The following is a 20,713-nucleotide window of genomic DNA, read 5'->3' on the forward strand; positions in this document are numbered from 1 at the left end:
CCCCAAAGCTTCTAAAGAATTTCCTCTCAGTCAGATTTGTGTCTCATGTAAAACCTAGAGCCTCCCCGGGCTTCCGCTGCCTCTGATTAAAATCTCCTGAGAGGTGTGCTGCTGGCTCCTGATCACTGTTTGTAAACACGTTTCTGCCTCACTGTACTCTAGCATTGTCTGAGACTAGACTGCACGGTATCTGAGGTATAACACGCATGACTGCATGCTGATCTGCCAGTCTGGACCGACATAATCGAGGGCATCAAGTGTAAATGTTTTGGCGGTTGAAGTCAAAGATTTCGTGTTTTCCTCCCTCCCTCTGGAAAAGTGAAAAGAAAAACAATCCGCAGAGCTTTGATGACTGTTTCCATCCACAGATATTTGACATGTGTGGCCAGAGAGGAATAGTGAGGAAGAGAAGAGAGAAAAAGAGTGACCATTCATTATCTTCTCCTGCCAGCTATAATAACCAACTTCTGGAAGCGTTTCCTTTCTCCTTTGCTGGCCCCTCGGCTGCACTCTGACTTCCACTTCGTGAAAAGCAATAAAATGAAAAGTTTATCATGTTTGAGGTCTCTGCAATTGATTAAATCTCACTTGGGACATTCCACAACTTTTCATGACAGTATTGATGTTTGTGCGACCTTTACACCAGAATCTGATGATAATAAAGTGTGTGCATGTTTCATCCCACAAACCAACAATCCTGTTCTTTCTTCTTTTATCTTCTGCTTCATTTTGCTTTGTTCACTCTAAACTTTATCTGGACTCTATCATCTGCCTTTTTTTCCCTTTCTGCTGTATGTTCTGCATGCATACTGTCCTAAGCATGATATCTAACAGATCCATATGTGTATAATGGAGCATTAGGGCCATTGGTAAGAAAAGAAGCTGCAACATTTTCTGAATTAAGTCTTAATTTTACAAGAAAATGTTGTGATTTTTAATACAATCTAAAATCTATGAAAAAAATCATGATGTTACTACAACAACACTGTACACATAGTACATAAACAGGTGTTATTTTTCCTTGCAAGAGACTCTAAAGTCTGTGCTGTGCTCCAGACACTGCTTCAAATCCAGTGGTGGAAAGTAACTAAGTACATTTACTTTGAATACAAATCAAGGTATTTGAACTTTACTTTAGTATTTCCAATTTATGCTTCATTATACTTCAACTCCACTGCATCTTACGGGAAAATGTTTTACTTACTACAGCTTTAGCTACTTTTCAGGTTATAGTTTTTCATCCCCTACTGTTTAGTGACAACCACAGATTTCCAAATTTGGGTATTTTAAATTTCAATTTTTCCAGTAAACTAAAACTAAAAACTAAAATTATCCCATTTCTTAAGCAAAATAAACTCTTTTAAACCCCTCCTGGATCAGCTGGAAAATGCATCTTCACAAAGCTAAAAACAGCTGTTTTTCTGTAACCATGAAAAGTCGAGAGACACTTGGTTCTCACTATGGGTTGGGCCAATGGACGATGCTATTGTCCCTCACTAATGGCAGTCAGTCATTGACCACTGAGCCCACCACTGCAATTTAAAGGTGTCCTCCCCCATCCATCCTTCCACCACAACACCAGAGCGCAGATTTGCAGTGATGCTACTTGGCACTTATTGGTACCTTTTTAAGCAACGGAATTTGTCGCCACTCTCATTAAGACTTGCCTCGCGTCACTGATCAATATCTGCACACGTCCGCTGGGCTGACTGTGCTTTTTTTTAATTCACTGGTAAAAATTTTGTGGGTTCCAACAGATGGGTCAAAAAGTGACAAAGCAGCATCCCGAGTAAGCTACAGACAACTTACAGACACATTGCACGCTATAGTCCACCTTTTCCTCCCTTCTCTGTCACTCTCCCTTGAACTCACACGTTGTGGCGCTCAGTCTTGTAGTGTTTTCTCTGTCCTTGTCTCAGTCCTCGTCTTAGTCTTGATAATGGTGCCACTATAACACATAAATCTGGCAGTTTGTCGGTCTGGCTCAGGTGGGTTGATTAACACAACCACCCACCGTTGTCTGTTATTTCGGTAGACATCACCCAAACCAATAGTGATACTTCAAATATAAATTGATCTTACAGAATATGATGCATTGTTGAATGTATAAAGGAGTTAAAATGTGCACAGCCTTAAACATCTACTGATAATACTTACATACTTTTACTTAAATTATTTTTACTTAGTACATAGTGGGGTATTTCCACAGTGTGTTATTAGAGCTTTTACTTATCATGTCTGGTTATTGACTCACTGCAAAGTCAGGGCTGCTGCACCTCAGAGTTGATCTCATCTAGTTATTGTCACCAGCTAATGACTTATTACACCTGCCTGTAGGAATTTATCTGTGTCTATATCTGTTCTGTGAAGCATGCCTAAGTATCAGTAGCACTGATGATAGCCAAGGACTGAAATGTTTGCCACTGTTTTTATTCACTCTCTATCTTTTTTCTTTTTTTGTTTTTTTTTTTTGCTTTCACTTTGAACACCTTTTTAAGGTTAAGTACACAGACTATTTTTGCACTGATCGCAGCCTGTGGACCTTTCTGTGGCTTTCTAGCCCAGTTACATTGGTGTGCGGGTATCTTCTCTGCCGTCCTCTCTAGTTATTGACTCATACATCATTTTAACTGTATTCTTAAAACCTCATATCAGCCCTAGTGGCCCTAAAACCAGATGAGAAGATGAGATATGCCTCAAGCAACTAACCTGTGAATACACTTCTACATCAAAAAGTCAAATGTGTGTGTCACCTACATATAAAGCAGCTTACATGTTACAGTTCATACAGTTCACACAACTTACCTTTAAAGGGGCTGCACCTTCTTCATCTGTATCTCGGAATTGGATGCAAGCTGCGATGTTTCTTGCCTGACGTGGAGGAAACATTAGAGTCAATGTAAGCAGCAGAGCAAACAATCAGTGAGAGTGACTGTCGCCCACCAAGTCAAATCAGTAATATGGGCTTCATTCAGGCAGTGACAACACATAAACCAAACCCTCATCTAATCCCACTTTCACCACTGGTAACCTTTTTATCCAGCTTCATTGTGACTTACACACCTTGGTGAAGGTCTTCTGGTTGTCGTATTTGAGCTGCTGAGGGTACACGTACAGTTGGTTCTTGTAGGTGGTGAAGGGGTAGTTGTACTTGGCCTCCTCAGGGAGAAACTCCTCGACCTCCACTGACACCCGCTCGCAGCTGTCCTCGAAGGGCTTGACAGGAACATAAGAGGAAGTGACCGTATCTGTGGGGAACACAGTACACGAGTTAGGGAAGCAAAACTCTACTGCGGTGTTCCCGTTTCTTGCGCATCCCAAAAAGTCAAGTCAGTGTCAATCCATATACTTATGAGCTACACTGCAAATACCCCAAGATCTTGTCAGTGCAAACTCACATACTGATATTGATTATAAAAAAAGGCCATGCATATCAAATGCTCATTGTTTTAAGCTGCACAGAAAGCATGAGTTACATCCTATTTACAACCATCTTAACTCCCTCCTGGCAAATCTTCATAGTGCTTTTTGCAATTGCTGCAATAAATGCAGGATGCTATGGTTTATCCTTATTACCTCCTAAAATTCTAAAATTCGACCTTTAATATGATTACAAGGGCTTTCTTTCTATTCTCTATAGTATAATTTGCATTCTAGGAACAGGAATGATTTGTTTGTGTGTGGTGAGGGAACCACAGGTTTGGTCTTTGCACTTGTTACTATTGTTTGACTGTTATCTCAGCGATAAAGAAACTGAAGCTTATTCCGATTTTTTGGTTTTTACACACCGCAGTCTAGATCAGATCATCAGCAGCAACAGCTGACTACAGCAGGCTCGCAAAGCTGATTGCTGCAAGTATTCATAGTCACTGAATCTAAATATTTTTTTCTAAGCAAAAATTAGGAATGCAGGACAGCTCCTTTGTACTGTATCGACATGGTGCTGTTGTGGTTACTGTGTTTTAAGGACAAGCACTCGACTTCTCTGTTACAGACAAACACGTTATGATAAGGGAAGCATAAAGAAATGACGACATACTTGAGAAGTCAGGTGGGACACACTCAATGGTGACATTCAGCTGTCCAGGGATGGTCTGAAGCTTGCTCTTCTCAGGCCTGACAGGGAAAATAGATACAAAATAAAAACAAGATGCAGTCAAGTCTGAATTAAGAACCTTTCAAAATTTACGAAAAGATATTAATTTACGGGATAAATGCTGAGTTAGCAATTTTATTATGACTTGAAAAGACATAAATGTGCAAGGAAGCACTGGCTAAAATAGCAGAAGAGTGGTGCATGACTCACTTCCTGATGTCGGCCAGCAGCTTGATGATGTCATCAGTGGAGATTTTGCTGCTGTCCTGGCGGTAGAGAGGAGAAAACTTCCCGTCCATGTCCAGGCTGCCCTGAGCGTCTTTGAACACCTGCCTGAAAACACATTAGAGGATGTGTGACATTTATGCATATACATTATAAATGAATGGACTTTAAGGTTCAAACATCAAATGCATTATCTTAATATTAGGATATCTTTAATGCATTCATATTCCAAAGATGATTCCAAACAGATTCATTACTGGGTAGTATTTGGACTCATGGATTATTCCTGTCTTACTTGGCAGCCCAGGCGAATGGCATCCTGTACTGGCCCAAGCGTTGGCATGTCTGCTTGGCAGCTTTGAGCACTTTCTGAGCAGTCTGCGAGACATGAGACAGGACAAACAGAAAACCAAAATCAAAACAGAAGGAAAAAAGTGACAGACAGAGTGTTAAACTGGAAAGCTCGCTGCTGCTTTCTTCAAAGGAATACTTCACCCGCCAAATGGCCATCTGTATAACAGTTTACTCCTTGTGAGTTAAATTGAATTTGTGAAGAAAACTGTTTTTTGTACAAGCTTCCATGGTGAACAAAGATTCAAAAACAGGGGTACATTCCTTATGAATTGTAGTAATCAGAGTCCATGTTTAACAAAAGCAAAACTATTAAAACATCCGTCAATAAACTCTCACGGAACTCCTGTAGTATACTCCGAGTCTGATTTATCCAGTAACAGAAAGTTTGCTCATTTTTCTTAGTTAACTTTGAATTTATGGTTTCATAGGCTAATTAAAGCCTGTTTGTCCAATAAATTAATTTCAAATTGTACTTGTTTTTCGTTGTTGGTCTATTTACATTTCTATTCTTACATTACTTTTTTTTGCAAGTATTCGAGTACTCTTTGAAAATTGAATGCAAGTACTGAAAATATGAAAGCTATCTGAAATGCCCATCTCAAACTTGTAGGCCGATGTGTTTTAAGGTGTAATGTTTTAGTGAAAATGAATGTGTTTGGGAAGTACTGGGCAGCTGACTCAGATTATACTGCACGAGTTGTGTGTGAGTAAACAGATGTTTAGACAGAATTTTGCTGTTGTTAAACGTGGACCCTGATTGCTTTAATTCATGAAGAATGTTTGTCCTTTTTGTATTGTCCGTTCACCATGGAGGCATGCAAGAAAAATTAAAGTTTTCTTCACAAATTTAGTGTAAAACAAAGTGAGTAACTGATATAAAAATGGTCATTTTGTAGGTAAAGTATTCCTTCAAATGAGCTAAAAAGCAAAAGGGTGCAGTGGACCTTGTTGATGTCAGAGGTCTTGATGTAAGGCTCTGCGCAGTGTGTGATGCCGTTCTGTAACACCTTCTCCACACGGGCCACCAGGAAGATATCTGCATGAGGGTTAGTCACTGAGAAGATACCCTAAAGGAGAAAGGGAGAGATGAATTAGGCGGCTAATTAGAGAAGGGACTTAATGATACAGTGTGTGACAAGATGTAGATGTATGTGTAGCAGACTGTGAGCTTCCTTTCTTACAACCCTCCATCCAGAAACCACTTCATCCTAACTGCTGGGTACTCAAATAAATAGTCAATCGTCATCAGTAATTCAAAACTCAGAATGTCTTTTCAGTTTTAAATTCATCCACTGCGTCTCTACAAGGCAAGTGCAGGGGAAGTGGCTGCTGTTAGCTGAAGTTATACAGGAAAACCACATGGGGCTCACAGCTATTTTTGGTCTGGCGTGAAGAGGCTGTCTTTAAGCTTGTAGTGTCAGTTCACACAAACAACCTTGAGGGGACAGAAATTACGTTCAGACACAAACCATGCAGCTGCAATGAAACTGAGTGACACTACTGAGGAAGTGGCTACACCATATTTGCAACAATTAAATCAAAATACATGTAGACATCTGAACATTAGTAATACAAATCTCAGAGGAGACTAACGCAGTGCCAGTCAAACAGACACACTCCCTTGTTACACTCCAAGCCACAGCCCTGTCCATCCTCTCCCATCTGATCTTTAGAATTTTAACACAACCACAGACAGCTGCTTCTGGTTTCAGTCAGGCATTATGATTTGTTGCCATATATTTTGCAAAACATGGTGGAAAAACACTCCTAAATTCAACATTTTGCCATCACGCTTCCTGGAATAGCTTGTAAACAGTGTCACAGCGCCTCTCTGCAAACATGCACCAACTGCTGGTTTGTAGCTGGGAGGAAATCCTTAACATTTGCACTTGGACATATTAGATTTGTGAATTATGTAATGAAGTGGAACAGAGGCTATGGCTTCCCGAGAGCGGCTGATGCGGTGGAGACATATAACAAGTGGAGGCTCTGTCCTTGGACCACGCCCAATGCACCTAAATTAAACTGTGGTGTGCCGAGCTATAATAGCACACTAATCACAGAGGTAGAGCCTACTGTGTTTGTATGCATGTGTTTGTATGTGTGTGTTCTGCTGGTGGAGAACTTTCACAGATGTCGGCTGGCAGAGTGTAACACTGAGTCCATAAATTAGACTTGGAACAGTTCTTTTATTTTATGTCTGCAGCTTTCAAGCTGTGTATATCAGTCTGACCTACTACTGGTTGCTTCACTCTCTATTATAAACACTGTTTATGCTCTGAGTACTTGTTTGACCTTCTAGTATTCATCTTCTCACTAGGCATGAGTGTGAATAGTCAACTAGTTGACTCTGGTGCTAGTTTGGCACCAGAAATACTAGTCAGTTTAAGCTGATATTTATCGATGTACACATTTAAAGCATAACTTCGGCATTTTTTAACCATGACCCTATTTTCCCCTTTTTTTGTGTCAAAACGACTCATGTAAACAACAATTTTTGAAACTGGTCCAATGCTGAAAGAGAGGGCTGCAGCCAGCATCAGCGCAAAGCCTGCAATGTAACCAGATGGGGCAACTGTGCACCCTCCCTGGACGTCAATTAAAAGTGGTCATTTTTGCCACAAGCAGGCTCAGATTATATGTATCTGCAGTGTTGCTTTACCTTTTGCTTGATCCGGTCTGTTTGTTACTGTGTCTAAGTCTTGCTCAAGGAGAAGTCTCATACATTCTTACAAGGTCGCAAGGAAGACAACACTGGAAATGTGAGTGAGAGCTGGAGAGAGTAGTGTTGGGAATGGTTGGTTGTGTTGGAGTACAGAAAACGTAGTGTAGTGTTATCTAAAAGATTAGGAAGAGATAAAAACAATGGTTTGAGCATTCCCAAATTGTGCCAACTAAATGTCGTGGCACACATTTCTGAAGCTTAGATACAACAACAAACAGACCTGATCAAGCCAAAAGAAAAAGCGTCATTTCAGACATTTAGAAAACAACAACAATCTGAGCCTGTCTGTGGAAAAAATTAACTTCTTTAAGTGGATGTACAGTGAGGGTGCACAATTGCCCCATCTGGTTGCAGTCCTCTATCTCTATTCTGGATCAGTTTCAAGAGCTGTTGTTCACATCAGTCAGTTAAACACAAAAACATGGGGAAATGGGGTCCAGGTTGATACAAGCCAAAGGTACCCTATAACATATTGACATAATTTGCACTGCAACATTATTACTTCCTTTTTACATGTAGCAAGTTGTTGTCATTCTTAGTAGGATAATTTGCAAAGTGACACACATTTCACCAGCATTCAAAATAAGATTTGGTTATTAAAAAATGTGACTAATGATTTCAAATGGTTAATGTGGTTAATTTTGACCTCTTCATTTAAATGTTTTCTTACTCTTTGACCAGTCAACTAGTCTAAGTTTAAACTTCTACTTAAATGTCATTAGAAACATCCCTGCTTCTTATTTAAAGGGGACCTATTATGCTTTTTCATATGTTGTGTCTTATATATAATGTCACAATAAAAGATGACAATTTTAAACTTGGCCAAAGTTTTAAATAATGTGTGTAAACGCTTCTAGAAGTAATCCCTGAGAGCCAATCTATCCGGCTACAAACTGACATCATAGTGTGATGTATTTCTTAATATGGTCATCTGTTTCAGGCATGCCACTACAAGTGTTCACATTACGTAGCCTACATTGCTACATGCAAGGAAACATGTCAACTTGGTTGCCAGTGTTGTAAATTTTCCCCCAATTTGGGAGCATATTCTTGCTGGAACATGTCTGGATGTATTTAAGAGCTTTTATTGGTGATTTCACATGACAGAAAGTGCTGCTATACTAAGTAAAATCATTTCCTGCCTGCAATACATTGCTACATGTAGCCACACGCTAATGTCAGGAAAACATGTAAATTTGATTGCCGGTATTATTACTTTCTTCCCCATTTCGGATCAGATTCCTGCTAGACCATGTACAGTTGTGTTTAAATTTAACTGGTGATTTTTCACGGTAGAAAGTGCTGCTATTCTCTGTTATAGTCATCCCCCAGTTGCAATGGTGGATCAAAGACACTGAGATATGGAAGACCCAAAAACACTGACCAATCAGAGCAGACTGAACCAAAAGACAGAGGGTGAATACAGATTTTCTAGCACAGAGAGAATGAGGAAAATTAAGAGTTTTTTGACCACTCAAGCATGTAAACATGTTCAAGTAGAAACCTTAAATACAAGTAGAACCTGCAAAAGAGAATTATAGGTCCTCTTTAAGTTGTTTTTGTTTTCTAACTGCTGCTGTGATAGCCCAGTCAGGTCTCCCACCATGGAAATGGAAAGTGAGTATCTGAGTACGTTTTATAACCTAACTACTGCTAATTTACAACAGGCACAAGTCTTGCTGTGTGACTGAGGGGAGTAACAGGCTGTGTGTGTGTGTGTGTGTGTGTGTGTGTGTGTGTGTGGGTGTGCTGATCTCACAGCACCTGCAGGAGTAGAGAGCCTGAGCCAACAGTAACAGTCACACATGGGCATTATTATTTCCGCAATGAACTCTTGACTAAAAATTCAGCAAAGAGAAGTGACAAGACATAAAGCTTACATCAGCAAACACTGAGCTGATGTCAAACTAGCAAACCAAAGGGATTTTAAAATCACTTGCAAATGTTTGCTGAATGAGCTAAACGGAGGTCTCATGGCTCCATTCAATGTTCTTAAAGGCTGGACGTAGACCAAGCATTGTCTGGAGACACGCTCACCATCTTGAAATACTACAATGGCATGAAAATTGAAAGCACAGCACACGAAAGGGGGAATAGAATAGGAAAAACATTCTTTGTGTATTTGGATAAACAGCTCCATCATCATAATGTCAGTGAAGTCCTCTGACGTAAGAGGAGAACAGGGAATCCATCATCTGGTCACTTATCCCTTGTCCCACCCAGGCCAGCTGCAGTCAGAATGGGAATGCTGAGTGGTGTTACAGAAAGTCAGCAGTCTGTCACTTGGCTGAGCTCTGTACAGACATTCACAAAGCAGGGCAAGACGGCCTCAGACCACAACTTAACGAGGTTTGGAAAATGTAGGGTGTAAATGATGTTGCAATGGTGATTGTGATGTTTGAGTTTCAAACCTTTAGTGTGTTTTGGCTTCAGAAGAGGTACTGAAAGGTCTTCTGAGGACACATCACACAAAGGGGTTTTCTGTAAATATAACCCTTTGAACTACACTACATACAGGTCAGATTGCTTTAGATTAATTGTTTCTCTTTTGTATGTCTACTTTTTTATATGCTTTTATTAAAACAATTTCAACAGACTACAAAAATAACCCCAACGCACTAAGATTAACAGCTAAAGACAAAGTTAGTAACATCTGACTTCTAGCAGTACCTAGTGCTGTAAAGCAGACTAAACAATACAAAGGAAAAGCAAACTACAGTCTGACCTAATGCTCAATTTCAGCAAGTTCTTCATGTGGTCTACTTGCTATGAACACCAGAGAAAAGAGCAGCTACAACAATCATGAATCAGTTTCCCATCAGTGAAACATCTAACCCAATAGGATAACAGGGCTGCCAAAACTCTGTCTAATACAGGATGTTGCGATGGCAACAGTTAACACAAAGTTCACCACTCCGTGTTAATTCTGTGCAGTCCCATGCATAATGCCACCAAACATACTTCCTTTTTTCTAGCTGTTAAGATGCGGAAATGTGCAACACGAATGTCATACATTTGCCGACAAAATTACCGCTAAAGACCGTGCAAGGCATCCCCTGATGTGATGCACTAAAGCAGACGTTTTGCACTGCATGCACCGTTGTGGTGGAACACAAGCAAAAGCCATCGACTGACAAACACTTTTCTACCACAAAACACACTCTGACAATGGCTGAAACGCTTTGACAACACAAGACAAATCACCATGACAGAGGCTGCTGCATCCATACCTATTGCACGTCTTGAAAGCATCGAGCCGAGTTAGTAGTAATGTTAGTGTTTTATGAATCACAGACTTAGAGCAATGCGGTTTTATTCTCATGGGAAAAAGCTGCCTTTGATTTTTTATGAATTACAAATTTATGTATTTATTTTTTTAATAAACTGCAATTATTTTTGCATTTCATTGCAAAAAAACATCTAAAAACATTGCAACATGTATCACAAGGCTGCAATAATCCCAGCCCCCCTCCAAGAAAAAACACAACACTGCAAAATCCTGGAGGGACTAAATAAGCAAGCTACATCTACAGAGTCCATTTGACATTTGCCAGTAATAGAGTGGCATAAACCTTAACAAACAAATCTCAGAAACACAACACAGCAAACATCTAGCTAAATCACTGACATCTTTTCCATCACTTTTATAATCTTGTTTTGATCAACTCTGCCTTTACCCATCAAATTTGCTACCACTTATTATCTTGGTATATTTATATATGTATTTTGTAGTCATATGCTACTAGGACAACATTTTGATAAGATCACACACACACACACACACACACACACACACACACACACGGACTCACAATAATGAAACACTGTGTTATTCACACCTTGATCTCTGATACAACAATGATTCAGGTTTCACACCCACTTCTGATAAGCTGTGCAGTCAGGTGAAGTCATTTCCTCTATCAATCATCTAATCAAGTCCCTACCTGTGTGGGGAAGCGCAGCAGAGCCTCCGACACCCTCTGAAGGACAGGCAGGCCATTCCCTTTCGCTGAGTCTCCGTTCACCATGACTCCACCTCCCCCTCCACCCTCTCTGACTCCTCCTCCCCCACCCTCTGAGTCGGATGAAGGAGAGATCTGGCCCGAGGCGTCAGCCAGCATCTCCCTGACGCAGGGCGGGTTGAGGTCGACGTGGAAGTCGGCCGAGATTTTGCAGCTCTTGGAGACGTCGAAGAGAGCGAGGCTGATGAAGAATGGTTCCACCTGGGGTTCAGCAGAGACATGGTTAAGGAGTTTTCCACACTTGAATACATCAGCCAGGGTTTGTGAATATACCTGGATTCATTTACTGTGTATCACATATCACGCCAGCTTGATAGAAAGAAATACCCATTTCTTCAGAAATTTTAGGATTTTTAGGACTAGACATTGGATGAGTAACATGTAACAGAAAATCAAACCAATAGACAAAACTCAGTGTTTCCCATTCCCAACGTGGCACTTCAGATTAAGAGTCTTATTTGCCATGCTACTCTATCTGTAACAACTCAAATGGTAGATTTTTTCTTTTTTGAGAAACACTTGTCAAACAGTAAATTGAGCCAAAAGACATGAGAATAAATATTATATGAACATAATAAAATTAATGCCTTTCTGCATATCAGACTCCTATTAGTTCATCCCTAGTTTGGGAGCAAATGTTGGCTCTACAGTAGCACCGCCCACACATTTCTAAATGACTGTGCACTTCTGCCAGGATGGATGGTTCCTGCACGATGGACAAGCCTAACTCCATTCAATAAACATTAAATCTAGCTGTGGAAGAAAGGGAGAATAGGAAGAAGGGGAGGGTTAGAGTGCGCATGCTGCTCCCAAACCACAAATATGAGTCAGTTCCATTCTCCTACCAGACCCTCTAATGCACCAACTCAATGTTTTATGACTTCAGTGATCCACTCTGACAGAGGCGGTGCTCACACACGCGCCAAACTGCTGTCTCATGCTGCCAAGAGAAGCTCTCCTTCTTGCATAACCCTAAGTCTTTGATTATTTAGAGTACCAGAGTTTAAAGCTCAGGTGATTCTTGCTAATGTTGGCCTTACACCCAAACTACTTTTCAAGCTCCTCACTGGCACAGACAAATTTCCAGTGTCGGAATAAAATCATGAGAGTTTTACTTTACGTCTAGCATACACTGGAAGACTCAAAGTCTGACACATCTAAAGACAGTGTGAGTTTTCAGTCACACAGTATATAAAGATTTTGCAAAGACCGGGGATCTTGCAGAGTCACTACTTGCAAGACTACAACTATATTCTTTTTGAAATTATTTTCCATCCTGCTCCTGGTGGAAAGTTTTACGCCAAACTCCCTTTACGAAATATGACATATTAACAATTCCTTATGTGTCCACAGAAACATGAAACTCTCAAAACACAAGATAAAAGCCGTCAGATGACAGTATTCTTGTCAAGTCTGCATCAATAAAAAGATCAAATGTATTTGAGTACAAACTTTACATTTTAGATTGTTGTTGCATTAACTTGTTATCAGCCTCTGTTGGTTAGCTGCGCTATTTTAGTGGAAGGAGACTATGGGAATTAGAGGCGAACTGTTTCAAAAACTAAAATTTCTCACCAGCTGCTAATTGGTGGATCAGATACACACCCAATTAAACACCAACTGTTTCCGAGTTTCTCCTCCATTTCTACAGTCTAAGAGAACCAAGACTTGTCCACGTTCTTGCACCCTCCCAGAATCCCCTCCATGTTTACTGTCTACCTGGTTTGCTGCTTCCCGTTTTGTGCTGGAGAGAGTTCAGCTATTGGTTGCTGACAAAGTTCCCATCATTGAACTTCACTATTTGCATGAGTCAAGACTAAAAACTTAAGATAACATAATACATGTTTGATTTTGTCAGAACATCAATATGAGAAAAAGGCTGACTTAAGACAGCTGAGACCAAGTATTATGACCAACTTACAACAAACAATCAAGATCACAGGAGCATGCACCAACTGAGGTAAAACTCTCATGATTTCATTCTGACACTGGAAACTTGTTTGTGACATTGAACCTGCTTGAAAAGTCGTTTGGTCCGAGGTGGCATTAGTTGATGCGCACTCCCATCTTCTCAATCGATTTGTGTAAGGTGGTCATAAAACTCTGCGCTGCTTCAAAATGTAGCTGTGTTGCTTTCTGGCCTGGTTACTTCCATTGCTTCCAGACAGCCCAACATGAATTATGAAGGTGTATTATCTGGGGCAGCGCAGCAGAGGGTGATGATGGTGGAAGTTGTATAGTGTTAAAAGGGGGGCCACGCGCTGTGATTATATATGCTTAAGTGCATACAGAAAAAAATCACTGGAGATTTTTTTATTTTTGTGATAACTTTTAAGGACAGTTAGGTCTTTTAGGTCTGGCGTCAATGTGTCTCTTTCTTTTTAAAATCTTGTTTTAATTGATTCTATGAATGTAAGCGCCTATGGTCATCTATTTCACCATGAAAAGTTAGAGGTTATGTTTATCATTAGTAGTAGTTCCTGGCAAAGCAAAGTAGTAAAGATAGTAGTAGAGTCATACAAGCAGAATATAAAAATCTTTTTTTATAGAAGTAAGGTGATGACATACATTGGTGAGGACGCCATCGCCCTTCTCACTAACGCAGCCCTGGAGACTGAAGGTCAGGTCATGGCAGCTGACCACAATACGACGGCCAAAGCGCTCCTCAAATGGCTTCACGTCTGGCTCGATGCCTGAGAAGTCCAGCCTCTGGATATCAGACAGGAGGGAGGAGAGGGGGGGGAAAGAAAGCATGAAGGCAGGAGATAAAACAACAAGAGAAAGATTGATCCAGCGGAGAGGAGAGAGATAAGCCAGGATGCAGGCAGTGAAATAAGGAAGAAGACAAAGACAAAGGAAACCGTGGAGATGGTAGAAAGGCGAGGTAAGATCAATGTGAATCGATGTGAAATAAATAAATCATAGGATAACCATGTGTTGAAAGAAGCATGTTGTATACCTGTGTCTCAGGATCCAGAGAGAAAAGCTTTTGTCTGCCTTCATTCCTGTTGATCTTATTGAGCTGGTCAGTCTCTCGGGCATACTGCAGACAGACACACAGAGGGAGAATGTAAAGTAAAATGTATCAGATATTTAGAATTTATTTAATCATATTGTTTTATTATATGATGCATTTTAAATATTTATTAGGCTAAAAAAGTAGTATCCCACACAACAACTGGCCTACACAGTAGAATGAGTTGCCTCTTAGTGTTTCTCTGCTAGTAAACCAACACAAATACAGAGACAGAGTCAGACAGAGACAATCAGTCAGCAGACCCAGACAAAAGGAGAGGCAGGGCATCTAATGGAGACAAACATATCAAACCCTCAGGTCACGGTAACAACCCTTATCCATCTCCTTCCCTACTTCTCCTCCCCTTTTTTCTCTGTTCTCACTGTGACCAGCCTGCAGGCAGACAAACTCAAGTGATCTTCTGCGTGGAGAGTGTAGAGAGAGGAAAAAAGCTGTGCTAGCTTAGCCCAGAGCAAACGGCAGTGAAACAGCAGCACAGAGGGCTTTGTTGTCTGCCTGTAGCTCTGGGTTCATAGACATATTAAAACAGCACGGTCTCCGTAGAATACACACTGCTGTGCTCAGGCTGAGAGAACTGACTCTAACACACAGTACAACAAAGAACTGCTCCTCTGTGGCTCTTCCATCATTGTAGACATTTATAAACAAGATTATAAATGTGGTCTGCTACAAAAACTCAGACTAATTTTTGACATGAGATATGTCTTGTCTTGTTGTCATTAAATTCTTAGACAACTATCATATCAAATACCAAAAGAAATACATTTTTAATGTGAAATCTTAAGGGAACACTACACCCACAAAACAACCATTTGCATATTAATTAACTCGCCATGTGTTGAATTTGTTACTTGAATTTGTGAAGAAAACTTTGTTTTTCTCGCATGCCTCCACTGTGAACAAAGAATCCAAAAGATTCTTCCAAATATTCTTCATAAATTTAAGTAAATGCAGTCCATGTTTAACAGCAGCAAAACTATATCAGCACATCCATTTACACACTCTCACACAATATGTGCAGTGTAATCCAGTTCTCATTTATTCAGTAAAGGGATAATTAACTAACCGTTAAACCATTAACCACTCACTGGATACAAATCCTCTTTACTGGTGGAAAGGATCAGCAGATTTTTCTGTTGCTGCCATTACACAGAGCAGTAAGTTTAACATCTGCCTGGTTAGCACGAGCTATCAAAAACAGTACAAAAGACATGCACATCCCAATGTGCAATGGAATGGGTGCTGGACCAAAGAAACGTCTGGCAAAGTACACACAGTTAGCCCATTCACTATGTGTGCACGGGGCAGGTGGACTCTCTACGTCCTTGGCGCAGAGCTCCACCCCCCCTTCCCCCAGCTTATCAATTGATGATTAATGATTGGTTAACAATAATCAGTCCCAAAAAAATTCTAGATTCTAGATAAGCAGATAAGCCTGTCTGAATCAGTTAACTAACCACGCATCCATTCTTCTTACCTTCATGAGTTCAGGGTGTAAACTCCTCCCCAGGCTCTCCAGCAGGCTCTCACCTTTACCTTGGCTGGAAGTGTCGTCATCTGATTGAGAGGGACAGTGACCATGAATAAACATCATCAGAATGCACCCAGTCTGACGACAAATCACACTATTTCTAATCCGGTCCAATAGAGCTCTGCACACTTTCCCTAATGGCTTCCTGTGTGGCTGTCTGCAAGTGTTGTTTCCTTGATGGATAAATTCATATCTTACAGTCTACTAGCCACATAAAAAAGAGGCCATTCACTCTTCTGCTGACTCCCAGGTGACTGATGATGGACTGAGTGAACCCTGAGTGCCGCTCCATCTTTTTGGACGGCCTCCCAGTCCCTCATCAGCATCTCTGATCAAGCTATTGGGTTTCACTGGAACATTCTGCAGAGTATATTATTATATATAAATAAGAGGAGCCCACAGATGCTGGCAAGACATCCGCAAACTGCATAAAATAGTTGGCATTGTTCCATAGCTCGGGACAAGCAACAAGTTCAACTATTCACCATAACTGCCCCCTAAAGAAAGACATGCTCGAGAGAATTTAGGAGTGAAACTAAAGAGTGAAAAGAACAAATGAAGACCTGAAAACTGATTCCTGAGCTTTGATTTACTGGCACAGCTGAATATCTTTTAAAAGAATTTACAGCTGATGTGGAAGCTTATATCTCTCTACTGGCTGCAGCTATAGGTATAATATTAAGCCTATTTAATGCCTCTGTATCACTGTAATATGGAAACCATTAAAATGTCAAAACATAGGGCTCACACTTAAATTCAACAGAGTTTTGGACCCCCTCCGCTGCCAGGGAGAGAGATTACTTTAACCCTGGCTACCACTAACACAGACTCAGAGGTTACGTTCAAAAATGCTGTTATTATCATCATAGCTAAATGGACCGTGACTCTGCAACAGCTTTTCAATGAGACCGTAAATAATAGGTTGACTGAAAGATGATCTGGACGTGTGTATGTTCGTTTCCAGCTGTAGAACTCACCCAGGGCACAGTCCAGTGTCTCTGCACCATTCCTCCTGTCCTGGCTGGCTTCAGTGCTACTCTGCAAAGCCTGTCTCAGTGTGACCACCCACTCCTCCATCTCTGCTTCACTGTCTGCAGCCAGGAAATGGCTGTAGCGTTCTTGCATCTTCAGCTCGAAGCCATTACGTCGCATCTTAGGGCTCTATGGGGAGGGGAGATATTTTTTTATTTGATATACTTTGAATTTTTGTTTAACTTTCTTCCCCAAACAAAACACTGAGAATGATAAAAGTTCAACCTATATTCTGGTAAGGAGGAGTGCTTAAGTTTGGGGCAACAAGACAGAATTTCCCCTGGAGATTAATATAACTTAGACAATGTTTGTACTTTTCTGATCAGTACATTTTGTGAAAGGCACCTCTATAATGAGCATTGTGCTCACACGGTGCTCAAGAAGGATTTAAGCAAAAAAGGTCCTCACAAGCAGCTGGAGAATGAAGCCAATGCAAAATTGACGAAAACTGCAATTCCTCTACTGATGACTTGACCTATAGCTCATTTCAACATTCATGTCTACTGTACAGGGGAGAATTTTTATACAATTTACCTGTTTAAATGTTATTAGGGCTTACAGTTACACAAAATTAAGGGCGTAGCAGATGCTATTACGACTTCAGTGTGTTTCAGTTCATGAAAGTTAATTGTAACATTTTGGTCACTTAAAAAAATGTCTTGCTCAGCGCTGGTTGTAGTGAAAGACCCTGTCAGATGATCAGTTTTTCCGGTAAGTACATATTGTTTAATGGTTGTAAGCCCCTTTATTGCTATTGAAAATTAGCATTAGCATTAGCACAGTTAACCATAGCACTGAATGCACTGTGCTAAGTAAGGTAGCAGCTAGCGTTAGGGTTATCTCCACCCTCTCGTCGACATATGGTCACTTCTCACTCCAAAAATCCAAGATGGCTACAGCCAAAATGCCAAACTCTTGAAGAAAGTTTAACATAGTGGCCAAGCCATGTCACTACAAATTGCAGGTCCATCACATGATGCCATGGGGCCCAAAAAGACTTTTTTACCATAGAAAAAAGAGACATCTCTGAATCAGCGGTTACATTTTTTGAGCATTACAACCCTGCAAAATGACTTCACTGTCAGAATTTAATCCTTTAGGTCTAACAATATTTTAAAAGCCTAGAAGAGTGGCACAATTAAATCATTTTATCACCAATCAAGATGGTGGAGGGCTAAACCAGTGAAAGTCTCTTGAACTTTTTTGGCTTTATGCACTTTCATAGCAATGAACAGGGCCCTGCCTGAAACACTGTATCCAATTCTCTATATACATTCATGCTACAAAATGGGAGTCCACAAACCAATGGTTGACATCACAGTGGCTACATGTATTATTCTATACAGTCTATGGTCCTTGTTGTTTGTTCTTACACCGGGTCATTTCTCCGTGAAAGTAAGGAAAACGCAGCTGTCTTTTGGGTGAAAAACATGATTTACATGTCAAACACATCATACCCCACAAGCCTCCACATTAAACCCATCAGCCAGAATGAGTCTCCCCACTCTTCCCATTCATCTTCTGAATGTGTTCATCAAACTGAAAGCTTCCTGGCAGCCTCTACCTTCAGTGCAGACCTGAATGAGGTACCAGCCTGTGCCATGAGCCAACAGCAGTAGCCCCTTGTAATCCGCTAGAACGGGACTTTTCTGACCAAGTCAATGGAATGCAGTAAATCTGTCCAATCAAAGTGGCTAAAAGCCTCTGGAGCGTGACGAGACAAGGAAACACACTGACTTTCACGAGGAGGGGATTTTGTGCCAAGAACCAAAAACTCATGGTGGGCACACAGAGAGATGCACCAAAAGGAGTTCAGTTAAACAAGCAGCATAGTGGATTGAAAGCTTCAGAGTTGTTGCTGCAACTGTCAGTGCAGTCTTCTCAACTGTGCATTTGATGTTTCTTTGATTTTTTTCCCCCCAACTCCGTATACCTGAATAACATCTATGCAGGAGTCCAGGTAGATGGATCCTTTGGTTTCCTTGCAGTTTTTCTCATCCTTGTAGGAGTTGAGGATGTAGGAGCCATCTGGGAGCTGTGACAAGTAGAAGTACCTCCTTTTGAACACCTGCAATTCACAGGGATGGAGAGCAAGTCAGAGATTCATATTAACAGGTTATAAAGAGCTGAGAACAGAGAAATGCAGTTTAAAGTGTGGCCTCTGTTTTTACTTGTAAATTGCTCAGGAAAGATGCTGCAGATAATCACTGTTATGGATGGTTTTTTTAGACATAATTTTTATGGATTTATCTGTTTTTGTCCAGTCTATTTCTCATTTATCTTAATGCCTCTTTCTTTATTTTATCTTCACAACACTGCTTTAACTAAACGCTAAATGCTTTTTGGTGGTTTTCTTTAACTTCATAAAGCCTTTTGTCACCATTGACAAGCACTGTAGCAGATTTCTGTTACTATAATTTACGGACATAAATGCTAATGTCAGAGCAGCTGTAGACATAGATGTAAGTATTCTTGACTATAATATACAGTACAGTATAATGGGACTGATGCAGAAGATGAGAGAGAACTGTGTAGTTTTATTGGTGTACAACCCACAAAGCAGAACAAAGAGTTGCCACGTCTCCCCAGTTCTACTGTGAACTCTGTGTTTTGCTGCTGTTGTTGTTTCACTTGTTGCTGTTGTGTTGTATGAACAACGGACAGGAGGTGTGGTGGTGACTCACCCTCATGGAGACAGACAGGCTGCTGTTGATGTTGGCTTTCTGAAGCCAGCCCTGCTTCATGATGCCTCCCCTCTGGGAGCACAGCGATGATGAGTCCTGACAGGCACAAACACAAACACAGATGCTGGAAATCAATCAAGACAGACTTTATTGTGCAGGTTCATTCAGGTTAACTGTTCTTATTCTTATTAAGTATCACAGAAGAGTGGTGTGGGGATGGCATTTTTATATTGGCAAACAAATATTTATGATATTTACATGTTTTGTTCAGCTAGATGTTTTTTTTCTCAAATGAACATCACTGTGGAAACGCAATTGCCAGAAGTAAAAAGATTACATTAGTCCAGAAATGGATAGTAACACGATAAGCAATGCACATGAGTACTTTTTTATGAAACAAGTACTTTTCATGTTCCTTTTTAAAAAAAAGGGTACTTCTTCTCTTTACTCGAGTATATTTTTGAGCTAGAAATCTACTTTTACTTTGCTACATTCATCATTTATACCATTGTCACATCTAGTCTGGACAAAATGTGGGGATTGAGTGAAGGTGCAGAGAGCGTCTGAGGAGCACCTGAGTTGTCAGCTAAAAGAAAAAGAAGCACCACCTGTCTTTTGACCAAGATGGGGCAAACCCAAACAAGAGACAGCTTCCAGTGATAATCCCCGACCACACCTGTTAATTTTTCATGTGTAATGTTAATCTTTAATGTAATGATAAGGAAGAGAGGGGTAGAGAGGATGAGATGGAGAGAGTGGAAGATATATCTCAATTATATTGGCTATCATTACTTGTTTTATTAGCCTACCTGCTCTACTTCATTAAAATTCATTACTTTACATTAGCCTATGCAGAAAATAACTTGTACTTTGAGTAAATTATTAACCAGGGACTCTTTTACTTTTACTTCAGTCATTTTTAGGGGAGTTATTGTACTTCAACTTGAGTATAAACTTTCAATACTCTACCCACCACTCTGCTATAAATGACTACACTGCAGTCACAT

The 20,713-nt window shown here is 40.4% G+C and overlaps 1 protein-coding gene across 2 annotated transcripts in view; it reads right to left on the reverse strand.

The window, feature by feature from the left end:
• The window catches only part of dock11 (dedicator of cytokinesis 11), a 100,112-nt gene that overhangs the window by 61,028 nt on the left and 18,371 nt on the right, over positions 1-20,713 (reverse strand). For both annotated transcript variants that reach the window (XM_033609299.2, XM_033609300.2), the window contains exons 6-18: positions 19,707-19,802; positions 18,956-19,090; positions 16,968-17,151; positions 15,937-16,016; positions 14,382-14,465; positions 13,991-14,131; positions 11,345-11,623; positions 5,620-5,742; positions 4,617-4,699; positions 4,307-4,429; positions 4,040-4,116; positions 3,064-3,248; positions 2,806-2,871 (exon numbers count right to left, since the gene is read on the reverse strand). In XM_033609299.2, the coding sequence (XP_033465190.2) occupies positions 2,806-2,871; positions 3,064-3,248; positions 4,040-4,116; positions 4,307-4,429; positions 4,617-4,699; positions 5,620-5,742; positions 11,345-11,623; positions 13,991-14,131; positions 14,382-14,465; positions 15,937-16,016; positions 16,968-17,151; positions 18,956-19,090; positions 19,707-19,802 (1,656 nt within the window). The remainder of the gene's footprint in view (positions 1-2,805; positions 2,872-3,063; positions 3,249-4,039; positions 4,117-4,306; positions 4,430-4,616; positions 4,700-5,619; positions 5,743-11,344; positions 11,624-13,990; positions 14,132-14,381; positions 14,466-15,936; positions 16,017-16,967; positions 17,152-18,955; positions 19,091-19,706; positions 19,803-20,713) is intronic.

This window comes from Epinephelus lanceolatus, chromosome 22 (assembly GCF_041903045.1).
Source record: "Epinephelus lanceolatus isolate andai-2023 chromosome 22, ASM4190304v1, whole genome shotgun sequence".
NCBI classification, from domain to species: domain Eukaryota; kingdom Metazoa; phylum Chordata; class Actinopteri; order Perciformes; family Serranidae; genus Epinephelus; species Epinephelus lanceolatus.